The 26,569-nt window shown below is 50.1% G+C and overlaps 2 protein-coding genes across 4 annotated transcripts; both read left to right on the top strand.

Moving 5' to 3' along the window:
• The first annotated feature begins 942 nt into the window (after nt 1-942).
• Nucleotides 943-23,473, top strand: LOC130539234 (uncharacterized). 3 transcript variants are annotated; one of them, XM_057057439.1, is made up of 65 exons: nt 948-1,151; nt 1,339-1,389; nt 1,508-1,674; nt 1,748-1,818; nt 2,057-2,222; nt 2,387-2,524; nt 2,614-2,791; nt 2,864-3,006; nt 3,100-3,203; nt 3,292-3,457; nt 3,563-3,748; nt 3,824-3,976; nt 4,097-4,241; nt 4,513-4,671; nt 4,752-4,870; nt 4,948-5,142; nt 5,317-5,475; nt 5,544-5,728; nt 5,804-5,986; nt 6,081-6,172; nt 6,252-6,421; nt 6,507-6,660; nt 6,732-6,808; nt 6,895-7,075; nt 7,152-7,307; nt 7,723-7,856; nt 7,954-8,112; nt 8,185-8,368; nt 8,450-8,661; nt 8,773-8,961; nt 9,043-9,185; nt 9,256-9,415; nt 9,513-9,596; nt 9,668-9,805; nt 9,884-10,000; nt 10,079-10,171; nt 10,251-10,471; nt 10,554-10,747; nt 10,842-11,075; nt 11,150-11,379; nt 11,478-11,642; nt 11,724-11,801; nt 13,018-13,389; nt 13,508-13,861; nt 13,983-14,318; nt 14,391-14,522; nt 14,609-14,761; nt 14,828-14,944; nt 15,014-15,187; nt 15,277-15,469; nt 17,647-17,801; nt 17,874-17,986; nt 18,073-18,154; nt 18,221-18,361; nt 18,618-18,780; nt 18,867-18,982; nt 19,070-19,216; nt 19,374-19,487; nt 19,623-19,739; nt 19,821-19,979; nt 21,198-21,359; nt 22,675-22,837; nt 22,906-23,093; nt 23,163-23,255; nt 23,337-23,473. In XM_057057439.1, the coding sequence occupies exons 1-65, from the start codon at nt 1,088-1,090 to the stop codon at nt 23,364-23,366; spliced, it is 10,071 nt and encodes a 3,356-aa protein (XP_056913419.1). In that variant the 5' UTR covers nt 948-1,087; the 3' UTR covers nt 23,367-23,473. The 3 variants fall into 3 exon arrangements, with proteins under 3 accessions (XP_056913421.1, XP_056913420.1, XP_056913419.1); XM_057057440.1 differs by lacking the exons at nt 23,163-23,255; nt 23,337-23,473 and having other exon boundaries at nt 944-1,151; nt 22,680-22,837; nt 22,906-23,064; XM_057057441.1 differs by lacking the exons at nt 22,675-22,837; nt 22,906-23,093; nt 23,163-23,255; nt 23,337-23,473 and adding an exon at nt 22,135-22,668 and having other exon boundaries at nt 943-1,151.
• LOC130539236 (apolipophorin-like) lies at nt 23,371-26,569 on the top strand. The gene is made up of 10 exons (XM_057057445.1): nt 23,371-23,540; nt 23,775-23,962; nt 24,073-24,170; nt 24,347-24,531; nt 24,612-24,811; nt 24,882-25,050; nt 25,201-25,319; nt 25,413-25,529; nt 25,808-25,934; nt 26,024-26,569. The coding sequence occupies exons 2-10, from the start codon at nt 23,855-23,857 to the stop codon at nt 26,032-26,034; spliced, it is 1,134 nt and encodes a 377-aa protein (XP_056913425.1). The 5' UTR covers nt 23,371-23,540; nt 23,775-23,854; the 3' UTR covers nt 26,035-26,569.

The following is a 26,569-nucleotide window of genomic DNA, read 5'->3' as shown; positions in this document are numbered from 1 at the left end:
CCTCGGTTAAATCCCCTCTTATCTAAACGTTAACAACACGCATCTTCTTATGGTTGGTAACGTTTTGTTATTGCGTAATAAAAGGACACAGTCAACATAGAAACATACCTCAACCTGTCATTTATAAAAATTAATGTAAACATACGTGTAAAAACGTGTTCTCAAACACGCATAATGCTTCATTAGCTCACAGGCACTCAAAGAATTCGTAAACTTTTGATTATATGACATATTTGAATGAATTATGGTATCCAAACACGATTTTCCAAATATTTGATGCCCCATTTGATAGTTAACTGTCAAGTGTTAACGGCGTTTTCACGGAGTGTCTAGAAAACGATTTTCCCCCTGACCGTGAAGTGTCCCTCGGTGGCTGATGTCGCAGCACGGGCGTGGACCACAGCCGCGGGTGCATCGTGGAAAGTGGGTGGCAGCCTGGGTAATGATGGGGGAAGGAACTGGATGGAAGGGGCGTCTAGTCAACCGGAGGATACACGACTGAGTCCCAGCAACTTTAATAATCGATATTTTTAGGTTTTCTAAAGAGCTCCCAGCCTCCCGCATTTTATACATGAACTTTCCTCCACAATACACAGGGGCCACCGCACTTATACCCCCACCTTTAATTATAGTTCTCTTTTATGAACCAGTTATTAATACATAATAAATTAGAGCGGACGTTTGGTTATGAGGTTTATTGATTAATAAACTCTTCACTCTCTCGCCTCTGTACTCACATGGTGCTTACAAAGAGCTTTAAACAGTTATGCACCATGCAGGGAGCCTATTTATTTATTTGTGTCTTCAATCACACGTAGGTTAAGTCTTATGCATGTCCAAGTTAGCAGTGGGGCCGAGAACTCTTTTTTTCTGCAGCCAAATTCTGCCTGAAGTGATTGGCTGAGTGAGTGTTTGTAGCTTCAGCCAGGAAGGTATTTCCTGATTGGTCGCAGCGAGCACTATGAGACCCTGTGGAAGCTCCCTTACAAACGTGGTCATTCAGAAAGCCGTGAACACTGCTTGGTTTTCATCTAGCTTCCATGTGGAGGTCTTTAGGAAGCCGGATCTGCAGTGACTCTGGGTTGCCATGGCTATTTCCATGTCGCCGCTCAATTGTCTCCCCGTTGCACTCATTTTTCTTCTGTTAAGCGGTGAGTTTTATGGCTTTTGTTGTCACTTGTTATTGTTCTTGTTGAGTTATTTTGGTTTCAGTGAAAGCAGAACTATACCCAGCTGTAATGATGTCACACTGCGGCCGTTGGGCTGGTTTTCTTTCAGGTTCTTGTGAAATTACTTCCAAATAGTTGTGTGTTTTTTGGGTGGGGGCTTTCTATGCAGATGGCGATTGCCTTCAAACAGAACCGAACCTCTGTGACGCGACGTGTTCTGGTGAGAATCCATTTTTCTGCTTCTGAGATGCATATTGATGGATGACTACAATGCAATGCTGTACAGTGAAGATTCTCCTGTAGCTGTGTTTATAATTGGTATAATTTCACATTAATAGGGTTTTTAACCCCTGACTTGCCCTACCAGAGAGGAGTGAGGTATACGTACAGGTACAGCACGACAATCAGCACAGCCTTCCAGGGCTCCGGCACTGGCAGGAATGGACTCGCTTTAGACTGTGTGGTTGATATCGAGGTGGTGTCCAAATGTCACCTCATGATGCAGGTTGGTAAAAATGTGATAAAAGTCTTTCTTAACAACACACAAGTGTGCAAAATCTCAAGTTTTTTCCCATCAGATTAGGAATCCACAGATAAAGCGACTTTCCCATCAGAGGGAACACTCTGTGCAGGGATTGAAGAAGTTGAGGTAGGGTTGTATTTTTTTTATTACACTTTAATGTGTTTTCCAAGGGTAAAGTTTTAATGAATGCACGCATACCTGCTACATAGCCATTTCTATACGACCTGCAGCCGTGTAATTCTGGATCGTTTTGGAATTTTTTCGCTGATTCGTCTTATGAATGTGATACTCTGTTCAGATGCTCCTGCTTGTCTGTGCACCCGGGTCTCGGGGGGGGTGCTCATCTGGTGTTTTTGTTTCCCAGGGAGTCGTTGGAAAGAGCGCGCCTCAAGTTCTCCCTCCAGGGGGGAAAGGTCACGGCTCTCTGTCTCCAGGAGGGGGAGCAGGTGTGGGCCCTCAACATGAAAAGGGCTCTACTGAGCATGTTCCAGACCTCCCGCACGGCTTCCAAACAGGAATTAGTACAGGAGGTGAGGCTTGTTGAGGGCTGTTTTTCCAGGATTGCAAAAACGCCTCACTTTGATTTTGCGGAGCTTTCAGAATAAAGTGTGAAAATGAGGCCAGTGCCAAACGTGCTTAACATAATCTTACTGCCTAGTCACAGCGTGATTAACCGCCTCTGCCTTTCCCCCAGACTGACATTTATGGGACATGCACGAGCAGGTACGTCAGACAAGGACCTGTCCTCCTGAAGAGCAGGGATCTAACAGAGTGCCAACGGGCCAGGCTGGCAAACTTTTGGCCCCATTCTGTGTTAATAACTGAAGATACAGTGAGCTGGCCCCTCGTCCTCCTTTAGAAATGTCGTTCCCTGAATCTTTTTGCTTTTGTGACACCAGTTTTATTTCCTCCTGTATTTAGTCAGTGCAGTCTGAGCTCCACTGTCTGCAGAAGCACGACTCTACACTAATGCAAGAGGTCAACTGTACTGAAGCCGTTTCCATGACAACATGGTCCAAAACTGCGGGAGTGATGAGGACCCAGACGGTGTCCTCTCTGCTGCTGCTCAGAGCCCAACCGGCGACTCCTCCGAGCCAAGGTGAGGAGTAGAATAAACCGTTGGTGATCACTGGATATAGACTAATCCCCGATCCTGTCAACCCTCCCGCAGATTCCGTCGGTGGCGGCGTGCGGACGGACCTGCGGTTTGAGGAGGAGGGGGCTGCGAGGCAGACACAAGACAGAACATCAGCGCTGCAGGACATCAGCCAAACTATCAGGACACTGTGTAGTCTCACCTCAGACCCAAAGATGGTCCGTTCCAGCACATTCTAGCCGGACCCAGATCCTCAATTCTGACTGTGTGGCAATAAAAACTGTCCGTATGTGTGTATGGGCTGCTCCCAGGTATCACAAGAATTCCTTCAACTGGTGTTCCAGCTCAGAGATTTGAGTCTCCCCCAACTCAGGACACTTTGGGAAGAAGCTTCCTTCAAGTGCCGAAATGACTGGTTGGTATTTTCTGTACTGACCTGTAAATACTGATTATTGAGGCGACTGTCTCCCACAATGCCAGTGTTGACTTAAGTGTTCCAACAGGCAGCCTTTGTTGGATGCATTACCAGCCTGTGGGTCTGAGAGCTGCGTTGTGCTGCTGTCTGACCTTATGAGGAACAAAGAGCTGGAGGAGGGGCAGGCTCAGGCTTTTCTCACCACCATAGCCCTCGTCCCTCGCCCGACCCCACAGATCATCGACTCCATTAACGTAGGATCGTCTTAATCGCAAAATTCCTTTTAAAAATCCGCCCGGATCATTCTGTCAAAAATGTGATCCGTCCTTTCGAGCTCATAACGCAATCGAATCTCTTAGGTCTTGCTGGAGGTCCCAGAGGTGCAGTCCAAGGCGCTGTTATCCGGATCATCATTGGTGTATCAGCTGTGCCAAAGGTCGCGGACCTCCTGTGGTGAACTTCCTCAGGTACAGACCTTCATAAACAGGCTCGAGGAGATCCTGAAAGGAGGAACCAAGGGAGAAAACCCCGCAAAGGTCCAAACTGTAGGTGCTCCAACCTGAAGCTAATAACAATCGTGCAAATATATGCTAATATGTGCATATTTTGACTCCTGGCAGCTCGTTTATGCCCTTAAATCAGTGGGAAACCTTGGCCTCGCCGCTCCAGTCTTTGTTCCTCTGCTGGAGCACTTTATGCTCAGTCAGTCATCGCTGCTGGAGCTGAGGCTCGCTGCCATCTACGCCCTCAGGCGTTATCCCTGCTCGGTCGACGTAAGTCCAAACAGACCCGGCAGTCTCCGTATCACAGAAGCCTCTGTGACACTAATATCAAAGGGGAAGAGGTGAGTGTCAGTCCAGCATCAGTCGCTGACAGCAGTTTCCTTCCCTCAGAGAGCTGTGCTGTTGCAGCTGTATCGCTCCTCCCTGGAGGATCCCGAGGTCAGAATCGCTGCATACCAGCAGCTCATGCGATGCCCCGCTCAGGACGTGTTTGAAGCGGTGAAGATGACTCTGAAGAGCGAGACGTCCAGCCAAGGTGTCGTCAGTTAAAGCTTCTGCATTCATTTGGGCTCCAAACCTCAGATATACTGTATGTTGGCAAAAGAGACCACTGTATTGGTCAGTGGAGACTTTGTATTGGTGCCGTGTTGTTCCCAGGAAGCACAGCTTGGGCGTGGTGAGGCTCAGGGGTCCGTTCTTGTGCCACTGTTATCACCCAATTCGCACACATGATATTTTTCTAAGCTAGCTGCAAATACAGACATTTATTTCTCATGATTTGATGAATTACTCTCCTGCTTCTCCAGTGGGCTCATATGTTTGGAGCCACCTGACCAATCTTCTGAGGAGTGAAGACCCCATGAAGCAGACCCTGATTGAGTCCCTGCCTGACGATATTGTCAGTCGAGACTTTGAAGCCGAGTTTCTTAAATACTCCTCCTATGCTGATTACACCGTATCATCGGGTAACAACGCGACACAAACTACCCTTTGATTCTGATCACATAAATAATCGTGTGCATCCACATATTTTGTCTTTTTTCAGGCATGGGCCTTGCAAATGTAGAAACCTCTCTGGTTTTTTCACCTAAGTCCTTCCTACCGAGGTCGGCCACCGCGAACCTGACGGTGTATTTTCACGGCAGAGCTTACAATCTTCTGGAAGTGAGTTCGACATCAACGTTTACTTGAAAACACGTTCTTTTTGAGATTGCGTCACAGCACGTTGTCTCCCGGCCAAGGTGGACGTTCACGTGGAAAACGCCGAGCACCTCGTGAAGACCTTTTTCGGCAAAGAGGAGCGCGAGTGTGACACCGAGGCTGCGCAAAGCAAAGAGCCCAGAAGAATGAGGAGAAGAACAGAGGATGCCCACAAAGAAGGAAAGGAGGCATGTTTAAACCGAGCCCGCAGTTTTTTGGACCAGGCCAAGGCCATGGTGAGCTCCCAGAATCACTGCATCTCCCTGAATTGGTGTAAAATATTTGGGCCTCGAACCTATGGAGAATAGCCAATTTAAGGATATTGTATAAAATATAAAGATTGACGTTTTTAGATATCAAAAAGAGGGAGAATGTCGTCTACAGCAGAGACTCTTCTTTGCCTTTTCCAGCTGTTGGGGAGGAGGAGGACGGAGGCCAACAGGCCCAAGTGTTGGATAGGTGTGAAGGTGTTTGGGAATGAGCTCAGCGTGTTGACATGTGAAGACCTCTACAAAGAAATCGATCAGCTGTCGCTCAGCGCTGCGGGTCTCGCTGTCAAGCTGCTAAAGGTATTTCAGTTCTGCCTGCCAGTAATCTGGGCCTTTTCAGTCAGCCATCGTTCCTCTTTGTCCTCCAGGGTCACGAGGTTCAGCTGAACCACAGAGCGGCGCTGATGACAGAGGAGCTGGTTTTGCCTTCTCTGTCTGGTCTGCCTGTCAAACTGGGAATCAACATGACCTCCCTTTTTTCACTGCGCCTGAAAGGCAACGTTAACTACAGAGACACGTCTCACTTCTCCCTGACTGGATACGTCAAGCCGAAGTACCTCCGCGCCACCACATCAGATGTTTATCCACATCTGCCCACTGAAGGCTAACTGGTGTCTTTCCCTCCCAGCGCTCACGTGGGGCTCTCTGCCTGGATGGGGGTTGATGGTGCTTTGGGCTGTGCTGCTGTGGACTGGGTCTCTGAGCTGAGGAGCTCCACCAGCCTAGACGGCAGTGTTCAGCTGCAGGAGGGGCGGGATCTCAGGGTGACGCTGAACACACCTGAGGACGTGATGGACATCATCTCCATCAGGTAACTCAATTCTGTAGGAGTCACAGACAGTAGGAATGAGCATTTCTGCAGCATGCGAATGATGAAACTAGAGTTGTTGTAATTCTTACTCCAGCTCCAGAGTCTTTCAGCTCAGCGGAGACCACAGGGAGGAGATCCGAGGCCCTAAGACTCGAGTGCAGAAGACCACCTGCACACCAAAAACATGCAAGTCCCCATGCCTTATAAAAAGAATAGCTTTTCTCTATCTACAAAGTAAATTGTTGCTTTGTCTTTTTTATTGCAGGGTCTAAGATGGTGGGCTGGCAGCTGTGCTCCAACACCTCTTACCCATTTTCTGCTGGGGATTTCTCACTTCCTCCCCCAGGACCAGTTAGCGTGTCACTGAGGCTGCTGAAGCTGGACAGAGGCCTTCATTACTACGTGTTGGAGGCAGCCTATTCGCTCCTCGCTCAGGTGCTTGGAAATACAAATATGGGCCTGTAATCTTGTCTATGAAGTAAAATAAAATGACAAGTTTATCTCTCCGTTTATGTTTCAGAGAGGCAGCTGGCTGCCCAGAGAGGCCTCCCTCCACGTCCTTTTGGCCACTCCCCAGTCCTCCATCCCCAGGGACATGTCTCTGGATCTAAATTTCAGCCCGAACAGGCTGCTGCTGAGGATTACTCATCCTCTGAAAACCATCCTCATTCAAGGTGCGTCACAAAGGAGCTCCGTCACAAAACCGCCAACTTCTGTTTTAGCTGAAACCTTGCTCTCCTCTCAGGGCAACTTGTGCAGGACCGAAGCGTCATGTCGGGAAAGATGGAGCTGTCGATCGATGGCGTTCACTATTACATCCTGGTATTTACCGACTGTGCCGTGAATCCTCATTTGGATTTCCATATTAAGGAAATAGATCAAAATAATAAAAAGGTTCTTCTCTCCAGGGTCTGGTGGACACTCAGAACCACCCGGCTGAGCAGAGGACGCGCTATCATTTTGAGGCCAAAATGGCTCCTGATGAAAATCCCATGATTCTCTCTGTTAACGTCACTCGCAGCCCGGGCAGGAAGACCAGTTTTGCCGCCACCGTGAAAAACGTGTTCAGTGAAACGGCTTCGCTGTCAGGTATCTAACCAACGCAACCCACAAACACATTTAGTTCATCAACAAACACTTTCTGTGCAGCGTTTGAATTTTCCAGCGGTCCTGGAGCGCAGGCGTGATGGCAGCAGCAAGCAGTACTCGGTGGAGACAGAGCTCCTGCTGCCCGGTATGCTCGGTGCCAGGATGCTGGGACTGATGGAGCAGAGAGGCTCAGTGTGGAACTCTGCATTGAGGCTCAAATATGGCCTCGGAGGTGAGAAAAAAACACGGGAAGCTCATCCAACAGAGGATTTCTAGCCTGATGGCTACATTCTGGCTCATTAACACTAAATGTTTCCAGTCAGCACGTGTGTCCGAGCATCATTGTATTGTTTTGTGAAATTTGTATATTATATATGACGTGTTATTACGCGATTTATCCACCAGATGGAACCATCACCCTGTTGCAGTTTAGCTTTGCCGTCTCTGAGAATAGGAAATATTCACTTTTAAACCTGAAATAACTCGTGCTTAGAAGTTCTTCTCCACTCCTGTGTGTCTATCTAAACGAGGGCATAAATTAGCCATGGCAACTATTGAGCTCACAGCACTCACAGTTTCCCTTGTAGGTTTCTTATGTTCCACTGTGATGCAGTATATCGCTCCCACGACCTTTGACTCCCCTGCAGGTGATGCTCGGAACCTGCTCCAGGAGTGTTACACCACCCAGAGGGTGAGGAGTGAGAGGGATGCAAACCTGACCAATGTCATGAGAGCAGATCACGAATTCTACTGCTCCAACACCGCTCCTGTCAACCACAAGGTGACCCGAGGCGTCACAGAAATTCTACACAAGCTAGTTCACTCTGTCCTAACCTGTTGCCCCTGGTTACTTTGTGGTTTTCTCCAACTGCCTGCAGATCCACCTGAGGCATGAGGAAAGCCACAGCCACATTAAATCCACCCTGGACGTGAGCTACGGCAAACACTGGGACGAGATCAACAACAAGCGCACGCTTTTTCTCAGCCAGTCCTTCAAAAACCAGTCCACGCAAAACCACACCAGCTACACGCTCGAGGTAAACACTGGCAACTACAGCTCACCGGAATGGCTCAGGAAAGCTTTTTCAAATCTTGCTGCGTTATTCCAGTTCAACCTCCAGGTGCCAGAGAGGAATTTGAACTACAGGACTCAGCTTCTGCACTCCCACCTCAGGCAGCCAAACTCTGAGAGTAGCACTCACCTCAAAATCAATTACAACGACCTGATGCCGCTGGTGGCTGGAATTCACTGGAAAAGCCCCCACAAACACTCCCCGCAGAAGAAATGGGAAGGTGAACAAAGCAGCGGGACGGGGGAACCTTCCGGATTGTCGTGAGACACTCAAAACCGGCTAATGTGTCTAATTTCCGCAGGTATGTTTAACATGGACTCGCCGTGGCTGCACGTCTACACCGCCCACAAACTCAGCCTGCTCCAGCAGCGCACGTTCAGGCTCACGTCGGAGCTGACAGCCAGCAAATGGCTGAGTGTCCGTCACCTCCTCCTGGAGGCTTTCCTGGTGGACGGGGACAGGGAGAAGGAGGCCCGTCTGAAGATCTACACGCCAGCCGTTACCTACATCAGGGTGAGGAGGGGAGGGGGTGATTGGCCGTACGTTCACACAGCATTACATTCCTTGCTGCAGTTGTGTTTAAAAGGTCATCACGTTGGGGGGTCATCACCTGCTCTCTTCCAGGCGGCAGGGTGGGGCGTCGCGGAGAAGCGAAACGTAAAAGCTTCCGCATCCTTGGTCACGCTGTGGACGCCGCCGCTGAGAGGAAACATCTCTCTGGAGAACTCTAAACTGAGCCACACTCTACACGTGGCCTCCGCCTATGGAAAACACAACCTCAGCCTCTCCGCTGCTCTAAACCACGTGGACAAGGTGAGCGGCGACAGCCCGTCGGTGGGTTCTGGCCCGCCGGTGTGATATGTTTTTGATTTGCTCTGCAATAAATTTGCTAAGGGTTTGTCAAAGAGGCAAGTGATGCTGAAGATAACCCACGAGAGGCCAAAGAGTCCGACCGCCGAGCTGGAGCTTGAGGGGGCGATCGAGGTGCTGCGGAGGGACGACAGGATGTATCAGAAATCGGCAACGCTCCAACTCAGGTCTGCGCGAACGCCGATGCATCTCCTCTGTCTGGTAACGATGATCACCGCTCACTTTGGTGCCACACAGACAGCCCTTCCAGACCTTCCCTCACACTCTCCTCCTGCGGGAGACCTTCACCTTGGACCTCCTGAAAGGCCTCTACATCCTGGAGTCCAAGGCCCGTTTCCAGGGCAACAGAGAGATCAGCCACGTGCTCACTCTGGGGTACCGCCCACCGAGCCCTTTCGTGAGTCATCGAAAGCGTCGTGGATAAAACAGAAAGTTGGATTATTTAACTTCTGTTCAGTGTCGGTGGGTTTTCTATTTGCCGGGCTCATATTTAGGTTTGTTCTGCGCTGATTCACCCCTTCGGCTCCGACACGGTGCCTTCGGATTCAGAGATCTGTGTGACTTTCACCAGCAACCAGGTCCAAATATATTCACGGTCTCCAGTCTAGCTAAAACACTCTGCGTTCACACGTTTAACTGTTCTTCCCAGACCAACAAAGAGGTGAGAGGGCGGATACACGTCGGCCAAAAAGAGATGCTCCACGTCTTCGGACGAGTTCTGCTGGACTCCAGGCGCTCGGGTCAGCGTGAGCTCCACGTTAGAGGCAATTTTTCCCACCGGTTCACGGTAAAGTCCTCCCTAACCTCGTGCACGGTGCAGTGGACAGGGTGTGTGACTTGTGGTTGGTTGTTATTACTGTTACAGCTGCAGCTCCCCTCCTTCGCTGCGGTGGAGGCAGATGTGTGCTGGAGCCCCAAAAACAACAGCGACTTTAATTATCAGGCCAAAGGGAAACTGCGAGTCCAGCGCCAGGAATGCCGAGTCGGTGATTCTGCTTTTCTCACCTATTGGCTGCTTTATCTGTGCGTTTGTTTCCAAAGTGATTCTCGCCTCTTCTAGATTTCTGTGCAACTCAATGGATCTCCAGGAAAAGTTGGTCTGTATTCCTCCTTGAAACATCCCTTTAAATCCAAAATTCCTAAATTACTGGAGGTGGGTCTTTGATTGTGTCTTCTGAGTATGCTTTATGCATTTGGTATTTTTGTTAGCTGTGTTCTTTTGGGCTCTTTAGGTGAAGGCTAACGCGGACGTTTCTGCCGCCGCTGGTCAGGCGAGCAGCTCGGTGCAGGTGAGGGCTGATGGGATGGACAGGGTAAAGCTCGACGCCTCCACGTTCCATTTCCTCCAGAGGGGCAACAGCTCCGCCGGGCTGACAGTGAACATATCCCAGAGCCTGCTGCCCTCCGCCTCTGACCTGCATCTGAACATGGCTGCCAACACGTCCTCAGAAAAGTGTGTATATTTGAGCTCAGAATTGATCAGTTCATTCTCATCCGACGTGCAGTGAAATTCACCTCCTCCCCCGTCGCCCCAGCGTTTCTCTGCATGGCTTCTATCAACACGGAGAGGAAACCCTGCTGGCCCAGGTCCAAGGTTCTCTGAAGAGCAGCCACAGTTTCCAGTTGGCTGTGCGTGGTGACCTGAGGCACTCCCTAGCTGCCTTCCCTCACCTGCCCCCTGCCCTCGGACTGGATGCGGCGCTGAAGCAGTCTGACATGTTCACGGATGGTAACGCTTCGGATCTTTAGCGATGAAACCGTGACACGCTTTACCTGGGGAGGGGCCGGAACCCGGGGTGAGTTTTTATGTCTTGACATTGCAGGACAGATCCGAGTCAGAGTGATGGAGGCCCTGTACAGACTGGAGCTGAGGCGTCACGATTATCCGTCAGTCTCCTCGGACGCCAGAAGGAAATCCAACGGGAGCGCCGACTGGCTGTGCCTCTGGTTTGGGTCGGAACATTTGTGTGTGAACGTGAGCAGGAAGGTGGGGAACTGGGGGACGGGCGAGGTCCACACCAGACTGTTTCACTCCTCTCGCCTCCTCAACGCCACAGGTAATCATCGGTCCACGTGCCTCGTGCGCAACGGATCCCCGCGGCGTCTCTCAGTCCATCTGTCTTGGCTGCAGGCGTTCCTGCCGACAACAGCGTGAAACTGAGGTGGGCCCGGGGTGTCGGCCAGCTGTCCGCCCTGGCAGAACTGCTGGCCGGCGGCGAACGCCTGAGAGCCGAGTTTAACGGAGGCAAAGCGGCCCAGGCAATTGCACGATGGGAGTACTGGTTCAAGCTGCGGCATCAAGCCGAAGCCCTGCAGAAAAGAGGGATATCAAACTCCATACAAGCCAGAACACATTGCCAGGTGTGGATTAATCACATGCTTTGGTTTCTGATTGGATAAATATTCCATAAATATGGTGGTTTTGCTGTATTTCTGTGTGCTTCTCCTCACTCTGTTAGCTGGAAACTGAAGGGCTGGAAGCTGGTTTGACACTTTCCATGGAAGACAGCAGAAGGGTTGACGGCCTTTTCATGGTGGGATCAAAAAACGGCACAGCTATGCTGGGAGTGTCACTATGGCAACAGCTGGGGCTGCTCCAGGGAGTCCTTCCCACGTCCGTGCAGGTATGTTTTCCAGAAGTTGTTTCTTCTTCACGGGTTTCATCTGAAAGACAAGTTTGCCAACGTCGGGGTGTGTTTTGACAGCTGAACTGCACAGGGGACGCCGCCGCCGATCGTCTCTCGGCTCAGTGCTACGGGAACCTCGCAGGTCACCCTTTGGAGGTACGAGTGTTTCGCTCCCACAGGCCGAACAGCAGGCGCTGCTACGGCGCCTCGCTGACTCTCTCTGGCCTCAGTGCCCAAGCTAAAGGCTGTTGCACCTCCAATGGGCAGAGAGAGCTCAGAGTGAACTTTACTCATTCCGCTGTTCCAATGCTGGCACATCTGGGGATACCCAATAAATGGAGTCTCAGGCTCCTGCTCCGGCCTGGGCCTCAGCGGTGGGGCCTCGGAGGCGGGTTGCTCGTGGGCTCTTGGGTAATGGACTTGAATATGGCGCTGAGGCTGGAGATGCCTGGGGTTTATGGCTGGCACGGGCTGCTAGCTTACGGGACTCGCGGCGTATCGCGTAAAGCAGAAATAACAGGCCGACTCAGGCTGGAACGCTGGTGTGACGTCTGGGCAGATGTCGGCGTCACGCTGAATTCAGTCAGTTCAACTCTCTTAGTGTCAGCGCGATGTAAAGGCGTCGGGCGGCTGGTGTGGTTGCATTACAGCAGCGACGAGGGGGGAGAACAGCGGAAAACCTCTTTAACCATTCAAGGTCAGAGAGGGGCAAATGGACTTAAGGGGTCGTTGGGGTTAGAAAACGGACTCGACGCCCTTCAGATTCTACTTTCTGCCCTGCTAAAGGGCCAAAAGGCAGACTTTGGCTGCACCCTCCAGCATCACTGGGCCTCCGTAGCCTCCGTCATCCCAAACAGACTGGACCTTCAGGGTTCGGGTCAGCTCAGCGACGCATCCGTTTCTGGCACGGCTCGGGTCTGTGTCAACACCCGCCTGGCTCAGGTCAACGTCACTGCCGCCTGGCAGCCTTTCGGCAGCTTGAGGGTGGCGCTTCAGCAGAACCTTGCCCCCTCGGGGGCGCCAGAGGAGCTGACCGTTCACCTGGCGACCACAGCCAGCCAAGCTGAGCTGCAGGTGGAGAGTGACGCATGCGACTTGCACATCCTGGCAACTCACCAGAGGACCCGAGCGGACAGGACCACAGCCTGGAACCTTGTAGCCCATCAGCAGTGTGTCTTACTGAAGGTCAGACGGGAAACAAGCATGAGGAAACTTGTTTCCAAGCAGAAGGAAAGCAAAAGAGGCATCTTCATCTTGGAGATAACTTTTGTCTTTCTGTTGATCCTGAGGCTGATTCTGTGTGCTTCCTGTTGTTTTATGACCAATGAAGGAGAATTTGTGATTCTGATTTTCCATTTCTGATTCCTCATAGTCACTGCTGCCCTCACAGACTTCAGCCAACATCTCGGCCGCTCGTTCCGGCTGCTCCACGCGCCTCAGCGCTGCTCTCCAGGCTGAGGGGGAACAGAAAGGAGAACTCAATCTACGCGTGTCCTGTCAGCCAAGCCTCAATCTCGAAGCTTCTGTACAGCACTCCATAGATGCAGTAACGACTCTTGGAATTCCCACCAACGGAGCAATAATCCTGAAGGTTTCAGCGGCACATCTGCCTGCTGCAGAGCTTAGCGTGGAGCTGGGACCTTGTCATTTCAGGGGTATTTGTGGACTATCGAAATCTTCACACAGGGAAGGAGAGACCTCTTTCTATACTGTAAATGTGACAAACTACTGCCCCGCTCTCCAGGTGAGATATATTAATAACAGCTGCCCTCTGGTGTTGTGGTTTTCATAATTATACCTTAGCTTAGCAGTGAGAGCAGCCAGAGCCTCCCATGCTAACAGTTGTCTCCCATATACTGTAGGGGACGATCCTCCCAGTGTCCCTCGCCCTTCATGGTCACCTGTCAGCCATCCCCTCCCACCGTTCCATAACTTGCTCTCTCAGGGTAGACAACCAGGAACTCCTCCTGGAGCTGAGCCAGTCCAGCAGGTCCCCCCACCTCTCTGGGACGCTCACACATTCTTTTCCTGGACTAAGTAGCAGAGGCGCGCCCCAGGTGATCACCATCCAGGCCACAGTTCCTGGAGCTGATGAGCGGGTCGGGACCCTGTTTATTAAAGCCGGGACGTGTTCCATTAGAAGCACTAGGTTCACAGAATCAGATGGGGGGACACAGTGGCTCTGGGCTCTCGAGTCAAAGTGCCCAGTGTTACAGGTAACAACGGCTAAGCATTAGCAATCATATCAGTATATCTTTCTGTCAATAGTGAGTAGGAAACCACTTCAAAACAGACCCGACACAGGCCATAATCACAATGGTGCTCTGTCCAATCTAGGGTCATCTAAATGGTTCAGTCTCTGTGGACCCAGGTGGAGCCTGGAGGACCTCGATAGACTCTGACCTGGAGGGTAAAAAGGTCCTCCTAAGGCTGCATGCACAGGCCAGGCCGGAACTGAGTTTGGAATGTGAGCTCAGTCACAGTCTTCCCACCCTCCAGATCCTTCCCCAGCACAGCAGGGTGAAGCTAACCGCCAGGACTGGGAACCAGCGCTATGAAACAGAGGCCCTGGTTCAGATGGAGGGCTGCACGGTCCGAGGCAGGGGCCTTGTGGAGTCCCAGAGAGGCCTGCGTGGGTCACTGGTGTACCGTAACAACTGCTCCGTGATACAGGTAAAACCAAAAACCCGTTCGCACGGCCATGTTAGCGTCATTTCTGCCTGACGTAGTGATCCTGTCTCTTAGGAGTGGGCCATTCCTGACAGCGTGACCTCCTCCGGGTTCTTGGCTGTCTCTTCCGCTCTCGCTGAATCCCAAGTCTCCGTGGCGATAGATGATACTGAAATGCAGACATCAGTGGTTCTGAGGAGAAACAAGGTGTGGAAAATGACTACAGCCATCTGGTTTTGCTGTAGAATCGCCCAATATTCGCCGTTCGCTGAGCCTATCTGCTGGTGTTTTAGGAAATAAACGAAGCCTGGTTCAACGTGAGCCACTCCGTCCCTCTCCTGAGGAAGGTGGGTCTCCCTGCTCAGGCTGGAATAAGAGTGAATTCAGCAAATCACGGCAACGGCTCCTACTCCTACCTGTTCAACGGCACCGCAGGGAGCCAGAAGGTGGGAGGCAGATCGAAAACCTTCAATACCGGCGCGACCGGGGTTCATTTTCTGATGGTTCTGCAGATATATAAGGAAATCTCAGTGACAAAGATTCCTGAAACCTTCAGGCTGAAGAGCCGGTTTAAACACACAGTGAGCTACCTGAAGAAAATGGGAATCCCTGCAAACAACAGCATTCAGGTGTGAGGTTTGACTTCAATGAAGGAGCCGCGTGGTCCCACCGCTGCTTACGTTTAGCTGTGTGCGCAGGTAGAGCTGGGTTCTGCCGAGGGAAAGACCTTGACCTTGCAGTCAGAGTTTGGAGGTCAACAGGCGGGAGTGAGACTGAAGCTAACATGTCTCCAGGTCAACAAGGAGATGAGAGGAACCATGTGGCACAGCTGGCCTTGGCTACGCCACAGAGGACTTCCACACAGCGCCGAGGTGACCCCATAACTCGAGGTTTCCTTTACATCATCTCGGTTTATGTGTAAATTATTATTAAATTATTACAACCCCCCCTCTTGTCAAAGGTCACGTGCGCAGTGCAGGGGATGTTAGCTCAGTTTCAGTCCCAGGCTCAGGTCGCCGTAGATGGACGCAGTCTGCTCGTCTCTGGCTTGAATGTTAGCGCGCCCGATGGGCGACTTTCGCTTCTGCTCTCCGTCTCGCCTTCTAATCAGACACAGCCCAGTCTGGCGACCACCTGGGTCGCTCAAATCAAAGGTCCGTTCATTGTAAATATTACATTTTTAATCCCTTATTTACCTTTAATCCTCAATACTTTGGCATTTCAAATAAAAAGAAAAAAATCAACACAAGAACATGTTCTATACATGTCTTAACCCTTGTATTATGTTGAAAAAAAATTACAATAATTATGTTGCGGGTCATTTTGACCCGTACTGTGTAAATCCATTCAAAACAGACAAAAAACAGTTTAAAACCAACAACAACTTTATTTTAGAATATATGAACATTCAGAAAGAGACATAACAATACATTTTAATTTCAACACTATATTTAGGAACTATTTTGTTCAAGTTTTTCCCTATGAATTTTTTTTTCCATTTAACTTGCCCCTTTTTTCACATTTTCCAAATTCAACATTTCAATGCTCTCCATGTCTCTTCATGTCTTCTCTTGTGCTCAGAGATGCATCTGTGTGCATTGTGCTCATTACAAGAACATTCTTGTTTCTCTTTGGGCAGTATGAAACAACTGTTGCTTTCTCCGTGAAAACAAATACTGAGGAATGCAGAGGTCTGCCCTGCATCTTAAGAATTTCACTGGGAAGTTCTTGCTTATTTCTTCTGACTGTTCCCAACATAGTCAGCTTTTTCTTGTGAAGTTCTTCTCCAAGGCGGTAGGATGTAAAGAAGTTGTCACATGTGATGTTATGACCTTGCAACCCTTCACTCATCTCCAGCACCACACGCATCCCCTGATTCTTCTCAGATGCTCCTCCAGGTAGCTTTCCAGTATACACTTGCATATTCCATGCATAGCTGGATTTTGCATCACAGGCCGCCCACATTTTGATGCCATACTTGGCAGGCTTACTGGGCATGTACTGTCTGAAAGGACAGTGCCCCCTAAATGGAACAAGGCGCTCATCTACAGTAACATGTGGACCAGGATTGTACAACAAAGGTAGAATTTCAACCCATTTATCCCATACATCTCTAATTGCAGCTAGTTTGTCTCTTTCACGACGACCAGCTCTGGTTTCACGGTTGTCAAATCGGATCACACGAGATATCATGTGAAATGTCTCCAGAGACATTGTTGCTCGAAAGATTGGCCTTCCATACTCTTCATCCCATAGACTTGAAGTTGCTTCTCCCTTTGACCTGTACATTCCAGCTAATACCAGAATTCCGATGTAAGCATGCAAGTCAGTCTGATCCAGTGGCTTCCATTTCTCCTGAAATACACGCCTCCCCTCCAAGTTGGTCATTTCCAGTATGATCTTCTCAATTGGTGGGGATATGAAGAGCTGAAATGTTGATATGATATCATCAACTCGTGTGACAGCAAATCTTGTAGGACCGGGAGTCATTTTGATGACATTGGAAGATGACAGTCTACCTCGGCTTTGGTGTGGTGATGTTGACCATTTTATTTTACCATCTTTAGATGCCCATGTCTCCTCTGCGGATGATGATTGCTGCATTCCTTGGCTTTCATCCAATGGAGAGACAACAGCAGGCTCGTCCTCTGAATCCTCCTCATCATCAGAAAATTGAAAATCTGGATCATCAGTTACATTGTCCTCGGTCTCTGAAATATCCTCTGTCTCTGAAACCTCTTCCTCTGCATCAGTGTCTTGAGTTCAAAATCTGTGATAAAGCTTCTTCAGCTGTAAACGTTCTGGAGCTCATTTTTGGTGTGTTGGTCAAAGAGATGGCATAAGAAAAGTGACAAGAAAAAGGGAGAGAAAGTCCCTCCTCGATGCACCTGGGTCTCTGGCAGTCAAAATACAATTAAATGTACATCACAGCACAATACTCTTTGATGTAGATCAGAAGGACATCAAAAGGCATGTTTATTTTGGATATTTACTGCTACTTACTCACACATAAAAGTGTCCGGGTCAAAATGACCCGCAACATAATATTCATATTCAAACTCTGCACAGACATTCCACTAAACACCACAGTGTCCAAATTTTACACACCAATTCATGACCCTAGATGAGGAAAAGTCACAAAATTTCATGAAGAAAAACCAAAGATAACCAGTACTTTGGTCAACACAAAAACCAAAACGGGTCAAATTGACCCGTAGCATAATACAAGGGTTAAAAATGTGTCTTTAGGTTTAATTTATTGAGCGTTTTGACTCCTTCTATGTGCAATCTTGAGACCTACCAGCAGGGGTCTCCCTTGACTTCTTTGCAGGTCCTCTCAGGAGCGCCTCTGCAGATGTTCACTGTCACGCCTGGAGAGTCCGGATGATGGGAGATATCCAGGGTTGGGGTGCATATGGGGGATCCAAGGAGGCCAGACTCACATTTAAACACACCCTACATTCGCACGCTAGCCCTGCTTTACAAGTGACCCGAAACACACTCAGAAAGTCTCCCTTGAGGATGTTCCTGTGCATTAACATCTGTGTGCTGATGTAGGTGGAGGCCTGGGGACGACTGACTGACACCCAGCTGAGGTGCTCTGTCGCCGTGAACCCTGAACTCAGCACCTCACTGGCGTTCATCCTCCAGGGGAACCATCTTCCCACCAGGTAGGCCAGCCACACGCCGCCTCACGACCAGACCACGACTTTTTAAATCAGCGTGTTTTAAACCCCGTCTGGCCTTTTCCCCACAGCAAAGACCTGATGGTGAAGATGGCCCAGAACATTCCCGCCGTGCTGCTCTACCTGCCGACCCAGCTCAGCGTCTCCTCGCAGGTGTGTTCCCGTCCTCCAAAGAGAGTTCCCACGAGTTCGTTTGTACCCACTGTCGTTCCCCTCCAGCTGAACCAGTCCCGGTCGGCCGTGGCAGCTTTAGTGGAGGTGTTGTCGGGGAGGAAGAGGAAGCTGTGGGCTCAGGGGGAACTGGCGGCGCTAGACGGTGGATACAGACAGGCTGTAGAATTCAGACACTCATTTCCACAGGTATTTATGAGAAGCAACATCTGTTTATTTGATATTACATGAAACACTTTAGATATACTTTATTTATACGCAGTAATAAATCACTGCCCTTCTCAGTTAGGGTTAGATTTAATATCACTGAATGCCTCCAGATGGACGGGTAGACCCTACCTGTTACAGATTTATTACATACTTATGTCTTGTTATGACCATCACGGTCTTGTAAACCTTGAATGAACATACAAACTAGAGCCGTGTTGCTGCCTGTGCTCTGCAGGTGAAGGTCCTCCCCAGGACTGTGGCGGTCAGGACGGCGTATGACGCGGGGAACTGGAGCTACCACGTTCAACACGGAGCGGCGTGGGGCAATCAGAAGTTCAGTTTGTCTGGTCTCTACTCGGCGCCACCAACGCTGGACATGGGGAATCAGACCCTACGGGGTAAACCCGCAAAACCACCCATCTCTGTCACAACTTCACTTTTTTTGGAGTATAGATCTCTGACATCACCCTGTTTATTACTTCAGTGCAGATAAGTTCACTTCCCCGTCGGACCAGTGTGGAAGTACTGCTGGAAAGGTCTTTATGGGGCCGACTGGACAGCGTTTCACTGGGCTGGATGAGGCACGGCCAGCAGGAGCAGGTCTTAATATATCAAACCTATGGCTAAACTGTCCCTTCAGAAGTTTTATTAGCATTGTTGTGAAGCTTGATTTAACCTCACCACAAGGTCAAAGCACTCAGCTGGTGGAGTCAAAGGGAGGAGATGAACGAGACCAAGCTGGAGCTGAGGCAGCCTTTCACCTCCACCCTCAGCCAGTTGTCTCTTCACACACTGTCACAGCGGCCACAGAGGGGCCACTTCAGCAGCCAGCAGGTAAACTGCAGCAATCATTTTATTATCCTTTCAAAAACCCATGGGCAAATATCGTTATGCATTCTTATGGTCCGTGTACATCCATGGATCGATCTGTATAGCATTATTAACATCTGTCTTGCTAGAATTTTTTTTATGTTTTACACTGTACATGCAGACCCATCTGTCATGGAAAAACACGGTCCTCGTCAACGTGTCCGTAACCCTGAACAAACAGTGGCAGAACAGCTCCAGCAGGGGGCAGGCTTGCGCTCTGTTCTCAATGCCACAGGTTGGTGGAGTTTAATTTTTAATCTAACAGTTGTGCATCTGTAAAACCATAATTCACGGCATTTTAAAAGTATTTTGGTGTATTATTGACACATGAATACAATTGTTATCCTAAATACTTGTCCTCTTGTGTCAGATGGAAGTGTCGTCTCTTAAAGGTTGTGTGTCGGTCAGTCAGGAGGGAAACTCATACACACAAAATTCAGAGCTGCGATGGAACCACAAGAGTATCAAGCAAGGCTTAAAGTACCAGGTATTCACCTCTGGGACTCCCTCTGTTGTTGTTGTTGTTGGCGTTTGGAGCAAAATGCTGACTGATGCCTGTTGTTTCCAGAGGGCTGAACAGGAAATGCACAACCTTCAGTTCTCTGTGGGCTTGGAAAAGGTGTCGCCTGCACCCTGTCCCTCACACTCTCTCCTGGTGAAGATCCAGACCAACCTCAGAGACCGCCTGGAGCACGCGGCACTTTTGGGAATTTGCCCTCCGCATCCTGTGAGCACATTCATTTTTAAAATGACCCTCATGGCCCCATACTAGCATAGCATAGCATAGCATAGAAAGGGTACTGCTGCTGGAAATAGAGAGGAAGCATGGCCCTGAGGCTCCACACCTGACTGAACCGTCAGCTGGTCCAAGTTTAGATAAAGGATATTATACAGAGCACCAGACCCAACAATCACTGGATTGTAGATGTACAGTTCAAGAGATCCCGAGTAATAAATTTCCAATTGTTGTCATCGTTTGAACTGTGCTGCTAGCATACCTTCATGTACCAGATCTACGCATCGTGACCGTGTTGAAGGTCATCCTTGGGTCTGTGTTTGCGAGGGCCCATCGTGGATCCTCCATTTGCATTTTGGCTCCGGCTTAGTAGCAAAATTTATGTTATAGCTTATGTACAGAAACGGGCCTTGGTTGTCAAGATCCACAGATGTCGTCCATGACTATCAGTGTTTGGGAAAGACTCTGTTTTTAGGCTTTTTCATGTTCTGTTCTGGATTTATAATGGCAGGCAGACCTGTAAAGAATTTTTCTTCCTTTTTTTAAAAAATTACCAGGTTGTAGATGCATTGAGCATTTTTTTTTTAACAATGGTTTGTTATTCAGACCTCGGGTTAATGGACGGAACATTCACGCTGAGCTTTCTTTTTCCCCAAAAATGGTTGAATTTTCCCTCCCTGAAATTCGCAGCACCTCAGCCAAAATTGGCAGAGACGCTGGGGTAATGCTGTAGCATTATAGAGGAATTACACAGCGGATTTATAAGTGCTATTTTTAGTATAATGGTTCTTTGATCCTTTGAGTCCAGGCCTCCTCTGAATACCTCAAATGCAGTGTGGATTTGCCACTTGCTGTAAATCGTAACCATGTGTGAAGCAGTAAGATGATTTATGGCACCTCGAATTGCCACATGACGTGCTGCTAGTAAGCGAGGTTGCGAGTTCAAGACCCAAAATGAAGAATGGCAGTCAGGCGCACTGCTGAGTGAATTAGAAATATGACTTTGGGGCTTGGAGATAACTGGATCCTCCTGTATTCCTCATTTGTCTTCCTTTCATCAGCCTCCCACCGACTGGCTGCTAACGTCAGCCACATGCGCTTTAGTTTGTAGCTGGGGCGTCCGACCGTTCAAGCGTTCTCAGATTTACACGATGTCCCCGTCCTTTTTCCCACGGCTCATCGTCTCCCTCATCTGCGCGTGTGTTTCAGGCTTTGTTGTGGTCGGGATCACACAGAATGAACTCCGGCGAGGAGGTGTTTTACTCCCAGACTCGCCTGTCCACGCCAGGACGTCCCCGGCTGTCCAGTTTTATCCTGGTCCTGACCGACTCGGCTACACCCCGCGGCTCCAACGTGTCTCTGTTCTCGGAGGTAAACCAACAACCATTGCCGACTGATGTCACACAAACCGATGATGGTAAAATCAGCCGCAGTACGACTTCATTAATAAGTTAAAAGACATTTCTGGCAAACACATTCCGAGCTTGAGATCTTTGTTATTGCTCACAAATCACAGACTAGACGGGTGTTAAAGGTCCAGTGTGTGAGATTTGGTGGCCGCTAGTGGTGGGAATGCAGACTGCATCAACAGGACCGGCCTGGCCCAGTTCGATTTGGAAAATATACTTCGAACTGAATGAAAGCAGAGCGGTTCAAGTGCTAAAGGATGTTTCCCAAACAGGTCTGGGAAGTTCTGGAAACGTTCCTGCTAAACAACCCCATGTTTTGGAAAGTGCCCCTACATTTGTTCTGTATTAGCTGGCCTGTGATTGGAGGAGGTCTTTTTTTATAGAATTGTTTATGGAGGTCAAACATCAGTGTGTCCATTAATACTGTTAAAAGAAATGACCTCTGACCTCCAGAATTGAATCCCTCACACACACAAGTGGGTTTTGGGGTCACGGTGGCGCCGAACCTTGGCTAATAAAACGTCAGTTGAATAGAAAACCCAAGAAATAAAGGGATTAGAGCTCAGCCAGCAGGCTCCAGGAAGGGCCGCCGCACTTTCCTCCAGAACATCTTTCTCCTCCCAGTGGCTCCCAGCGGGTTTTTACGGACCCATTCAAGACCTTTTTCTGATTATTCATTATTTTCTGATTACTCGTGGGCTCAATGGCTCATTTTTGTAGCTTTTGGTCTTTTTCAGCAGGATCCAGGGGAAAGTACAGGACAGGTGCGTATGAATATGACCGGCTGTGAGTTCGGATCACCTGAAATTCCCAAACGTATCAGGATTGGGATCTGGACGACTGCAGCCGCTGCTGCTGCCAAATCAAGCCTCTACGCATCTGTAATTAAGGGCGTTTAGGTCCTAAAGGTCAGAATGCACAGCTCCAGGGCTACGATCAGCGTTCTGAGGGTCAGAGATCAGAAACATCCCTTTAAACAATGTGTTTTTGCAGCAGATTTTGGGTCTTGGAAAGATCTGCGAGTGTTTTCTTTTTACTGCCGCTCTTATATCATCACCAGCCGAGCGCCTCAGAGTTCCATTATGTTTGAAACTGGGGGTCTGTTGAGTGTCTCGCGCGCCTCAACGAACTCACGTATAAATAACATTTTGCAGTAAAAATGTTCTTTTTTTTTCTTTGATTAAACGATCCAGTTTCAAAGCTGGTGAGTAGTAAATAACCGAGAAGGTCCTCACAAGTATACAATTGCAAACACAGGTGCTTGTAACACTCTTAAGTCTAGGATGGGCAACTGGAGTGTGGAGGTGGGGGCCAGCGCCGTGTCCTGGCCTCGGGGCTCTGGACTCCTGCTGCACGCCAGTCTGGACCACAGAGAGAGGATCTGGATGAACGGGACGCTGGAGGGACGATGTCTCCGCTCCACGGCGGGCTACGGGAACGGTAAAGAACCGCCACGTGCATCGGCACCACAAACATCGCCGATGCTAAAGCACGGGTATGATGTCCAGGTCCAGGTCTGGATGATGACCTCACCGTGGTGGCGTGCACGGCAGCAAACGGCAGTGTGACGCTGGAGGTGCAGGAACGAGTCGGCGGCGGTTTGCCCAAAGCGGTGGGCGGTTTGTCCCTGGGATCAGCCGATCAGAGGCTCACGCTCAGAGCGAAGGCCTGCCTGGAGGGTCTCGCTGCTATAGAGGTCGTTGGGGTCATTTCAAACACATCTGAATATCGACCAGCGCTCAACTTCTAAACGCTGTTCTCACAGGCGCGGATTCACCAGTTCAGCTCACAGGTTGGGAACAAGCTGCTGCACAGACTCCGAACCCTCCAGGACGTCCTCCTTGAACTCAGGCAGCAGGTAGAAACCGCTTCCCCCCCGTCCAAAACCCAAAACAAGTCCCTTCTCCGACCTCTGCTTCTCCCACCGCCTCCTCTCCAGCCGCTCGACAGCCGTTGCTGGAGGCTCTGACCTCGGCGCCCCTGCGTGTCGCCCAGCGTCTGGAGGGCTTCCTGGGGCGCCGGGGCGGCGGCCTGGTCCTGCCCTGGCAGAACGCTCCCCTGCATCGCCTCGTAACCGAAACCCTTCCGCGCTTCCTCGACCTGCTGCAACGCACGTCTCTGCTGGGGCAACAGGAACTGCGTAGTGAGTCCAAATCCGTCTACTCTTGTTCTTTCCTGCTTCGCTTCAAAGACGACGGTCTGGACTTAATCCGATTATATACATCAAATTTGTTGCACAGAAAAAAAGCTCCTCACCTCCAAGTGATCCGTGTCTGAATCTAATATTACACTTGGAATTTCAAACCTCGTTATGCAAAACGTGTTGTGAAAAAGCGCCGTAATGGAATTGAGAACGCTGGTCTCGTCCTGTCCTCAGAGCCCTTGGCCACTCTGGCGGGTGTCTACCAGGACGTGAGGGGCCAGAAGCCGGAGGAGCTGTGGAGGGACGCCGTTTCCATGTGGACGCGCTGGCTGCTGGAGGTCATACCCGATCTACTGGGGAACGCCCAGCTGAGGCCGCTGGCCCGGGCCAGCATCAGCGCCTTCGGCGGCGCCTTGGATGCGGTATGACATTAGGAACGCGTGAACGCTCCCGCTGAGCAGGTAGCGGGTTTTCTGAGTGTCCCGGTCTCTTTGCGTTTATATTTAAACGTGCGCATCGATGTGTGATCCAGACAGGTCAGCGGACGTACCAGTGGCTGGAGAACAGACTGGCTCTGGCCCTGTCGGGGGTCCGGAAAAGACTGGCTTCTGTCTACAAGCTCTCCCCCAGGTTCTGGCCTGCAATAAAACTCTCTCCACCCTCCGTGAAATCCAATAAAAAGTTCAGACAAGGGGCAACAGTGCGGTTTGACACATTCCCAACCGATCTGAGGGATTTTTATGGAAATTCTGTTGTCCAAACGAGCCGATGAATGGAGTGAAAACGTCTCTGACTTGGTTTTTCAGCGAGTGCTCTGTGGTCCTATCGGTGCCGCTCCCGGCCCTCCCCTGGTCCGATGGCTCCCAGGCTGGACTTATGGAGGTCCTTCTGGAGGAGTGGCTCCTGAGGCCCCTGCAGGCCCTGGCCGCCGTCCGCCCCGTGGCCGAATTCTACCGCCTCAAAAGGAAGATGGTGGACAGCCCGTTCAGGCGTGAGACTGTCGTCTTTTATTCTCCTCGCGCTGTGTTTCTGGGGAGGGTTTCATTCAGAGTTCGTCTCTCTCTCCGACAGACCAGGCGCTTCTGGTGGCCGATCAGTTCGCCGTCACCTTTGACGGTCACCTCCGTGAGCTCCCGGGCTCCTGCCCCCTCCTGCTCGCCCAGGACGTCAGCGCCGAGCCGTCGTTCACGCTGCTGCTCAACGCCGACTCCCACAGCTTCCTTTTAATAGGACTGAACGACGACACCGTCAGCGTTCAGAAAAACGGACAGGTGCTCCTTCCGGTTCCGGCAGATTTCCATTAGGCGTCGGCTGAACGTAAACAAAGCGTTTGTCTCCCAGGTGAGGGTCAACTGCAACAGCACCGTGTCACACACCTTTCACGGCAGCAGAGGCCTGGCTGTCCGAGTCAGGGCCAACGTCATGCAGCTGTCCAATCAGAATGGAGTGTCGGTGTCATGTGACCTGCTGCGTCTGGTGTGCAGCTTCACTCTAGACGGTTGGTTACATGGTAGGTGTTACATAGAAATTGCTTTAGATTTAAGAAATCTTGACTTCATACAGTTGATTTATAACTTACATGTGTTGTTTTTGCGTGTGAGACAGTTTTTCCGTACAAATGTGCAGCTTGACGGACACGTGATGTTTTTAATCTGCACAGGCAGGTCTGCCGGCCTGTTTGGGACCAACGATAACGAAGCTGGGAACGATTCCCCGCTGCCTGATGGTTCACAAGCGGAAAATCAGGACCGTTTTTGGCACAGCTGGGTGGCAGGAGGGGTAAATACCCCATAAAATCGGTCCAAATGACTGCTATTTTGTTCCGGCATTAAAGTCTCCACCTCCTACCTGCTGCTTTTATTGCTTCTGCAGGAGGGAGCCGGTTGTACGAAAGTGGCGAAGCAGCTCCCCAAAGCAGCCACAACCCCCGTCAGCTGCAGCTTTCTGTTTTCTTCTCCCGATTCCCCGCTGAGTTCCTGTTTCAGAGTGGTGAGCAATAAAGCACCCTTTGCTTTGCCCCATCGACAGTGTGAGTTTGAATCCGGTAGACAATCTTCACCTCCCCGGGCTTCTCCAGGCCCAGATACGATATCTGTTATCGTGCCGAGAAACCCGCAACAGATCAAGGCGGCTTTTAAAAAAAACAAAAAACAGAAGTGTCCAACTGGAACGTCTTAGCTGTGGAAGACACTTTGTATTTTTAGTACAACTGACAAAAGCTGCAGTATTATTTGTCAGAAGTTACATGGAAGGCTTTGTGTTGTCAGGTGGATCCGGGCCAGTTCTTGACAGCGTGTGGGCCGAGCCCGTCCAAAACCCCCTGCAGATTAGCACATGCTTTTGTTCATCTCTGCCAAGAGAACTACGTACCGCTGGAGCTCCCCGCCAAGTGCTGTAAGTTAGAGCGTGTAAATAAAGCAGAGGTGTCACGCGAGTATCCTGATGAGGCGGCAGTTATGGTTTTGCTTTTCCTTTGGTTTCAGTGAGACTCTGAGGACGCGGCGACGGCGAGCACTGGGTGGCCTCCAGGCCTGTTAGCTGCTAAAAGCAAATGTACACTTTTATACCACTTTCTCTTTGTACTTTATCACTTCAGTAGACTTTGGTGCTGTATGATAAATTGCTAGCAATGTTGTGATGGAAATGGGGGTGGGGGGGTGAGCGTTCAGAGACATCAGACACTGAGGAGACGCCTTTGGATCGCAGCGTTTGGGAGACGCAACGACACGATCCACTTCGTCATCCCGCAGGACGTAAACACAGACGGTTGTTGACGCTCGGTCATTATCCGCCGTCCACTGGCAGCGGGAGCACGACGACTCTGGTCCGTCGATTACGTAATCAGCCGCTGGCGTCCTGGACGAAAGCAGCACTTGTGAATTTCCCATCTGACGATCTTCCACATCCTATCCCGGGTGGGCGGAGTGCAACTGTGCAGGAATGAAACCGTCTCAGATGCAAATAGTTCGGTCCAGCTTAAAGATTTGTTATTATGAGTAAAAAACACAATATAAATATCCTCAAAAGCT

The sequence above is a fragment of the Takifugu flavidus genome, chromosome 15 (assembly GCF_003711565.1).
Source record: "Takifugu flavidus isolate HTHZ2018 chromosome 15, ASM371156v2, whole genome shotgun sequence".
In the NCBI taxonomy this organism is placed as follows: domain Eukaryota; kingdom Metazoa; phylum Chordata; class Actinopteri; order Tetraodontiformes; family Tetraodontidae; genus Takifugu; species Takifugu flavidus.
This window is presented reverse-complemented; position numbering and strand designations above follow the sequence as displayed.

Excerpts from the sequence above, each read along its gene's own strand:
- LOC130539234 (XM_057057439.1), top strand. The coding sequence starts at position 1,088 with ATGGCTATTTCCATGTCGCCGCTCAATTGTCTCCCCGTTGCACTCATT. Across the intron at positions 1,390-1,507 it reads CTGTGACGCGACGTGTTCTG|GGTTTTTAACCCCTGACTTG; the intron begins GTGAGAATCCAT and ends TCACATTAATAG. Across the intron at positions 9,416-9,512 it reads ACCGCCCACCGAGCCCTTTC|GTTTGTTCTGCGCTGATTCA; the intron begins GTGAGTCATCGA and ends GCTCATATTTAG.
- LOC130539236 (XM_057057445.1), top strand. The coding sequence starts at position 23,855 with ATGTGGACGCGCTGGCTGCTGGAGGTCATACCCGATCTACTGGGGAAC. Across the intron at positions 24,812-24,881 it reads GCGTTCAGAAAAACGGACAG|GTGAGGGTCAACTGCAACAG; the intron begins GTGCTCCTTCCG and ends TTTGTCTCCCAG. Across the intron at positions 25,051-25,200 it reads TCTAGACGGTTGGTTACATG|GCAGGTCTGCCGGCCTGTTT; the intron begins GTAGGTGTTACA and ends TAATCTGCACAG.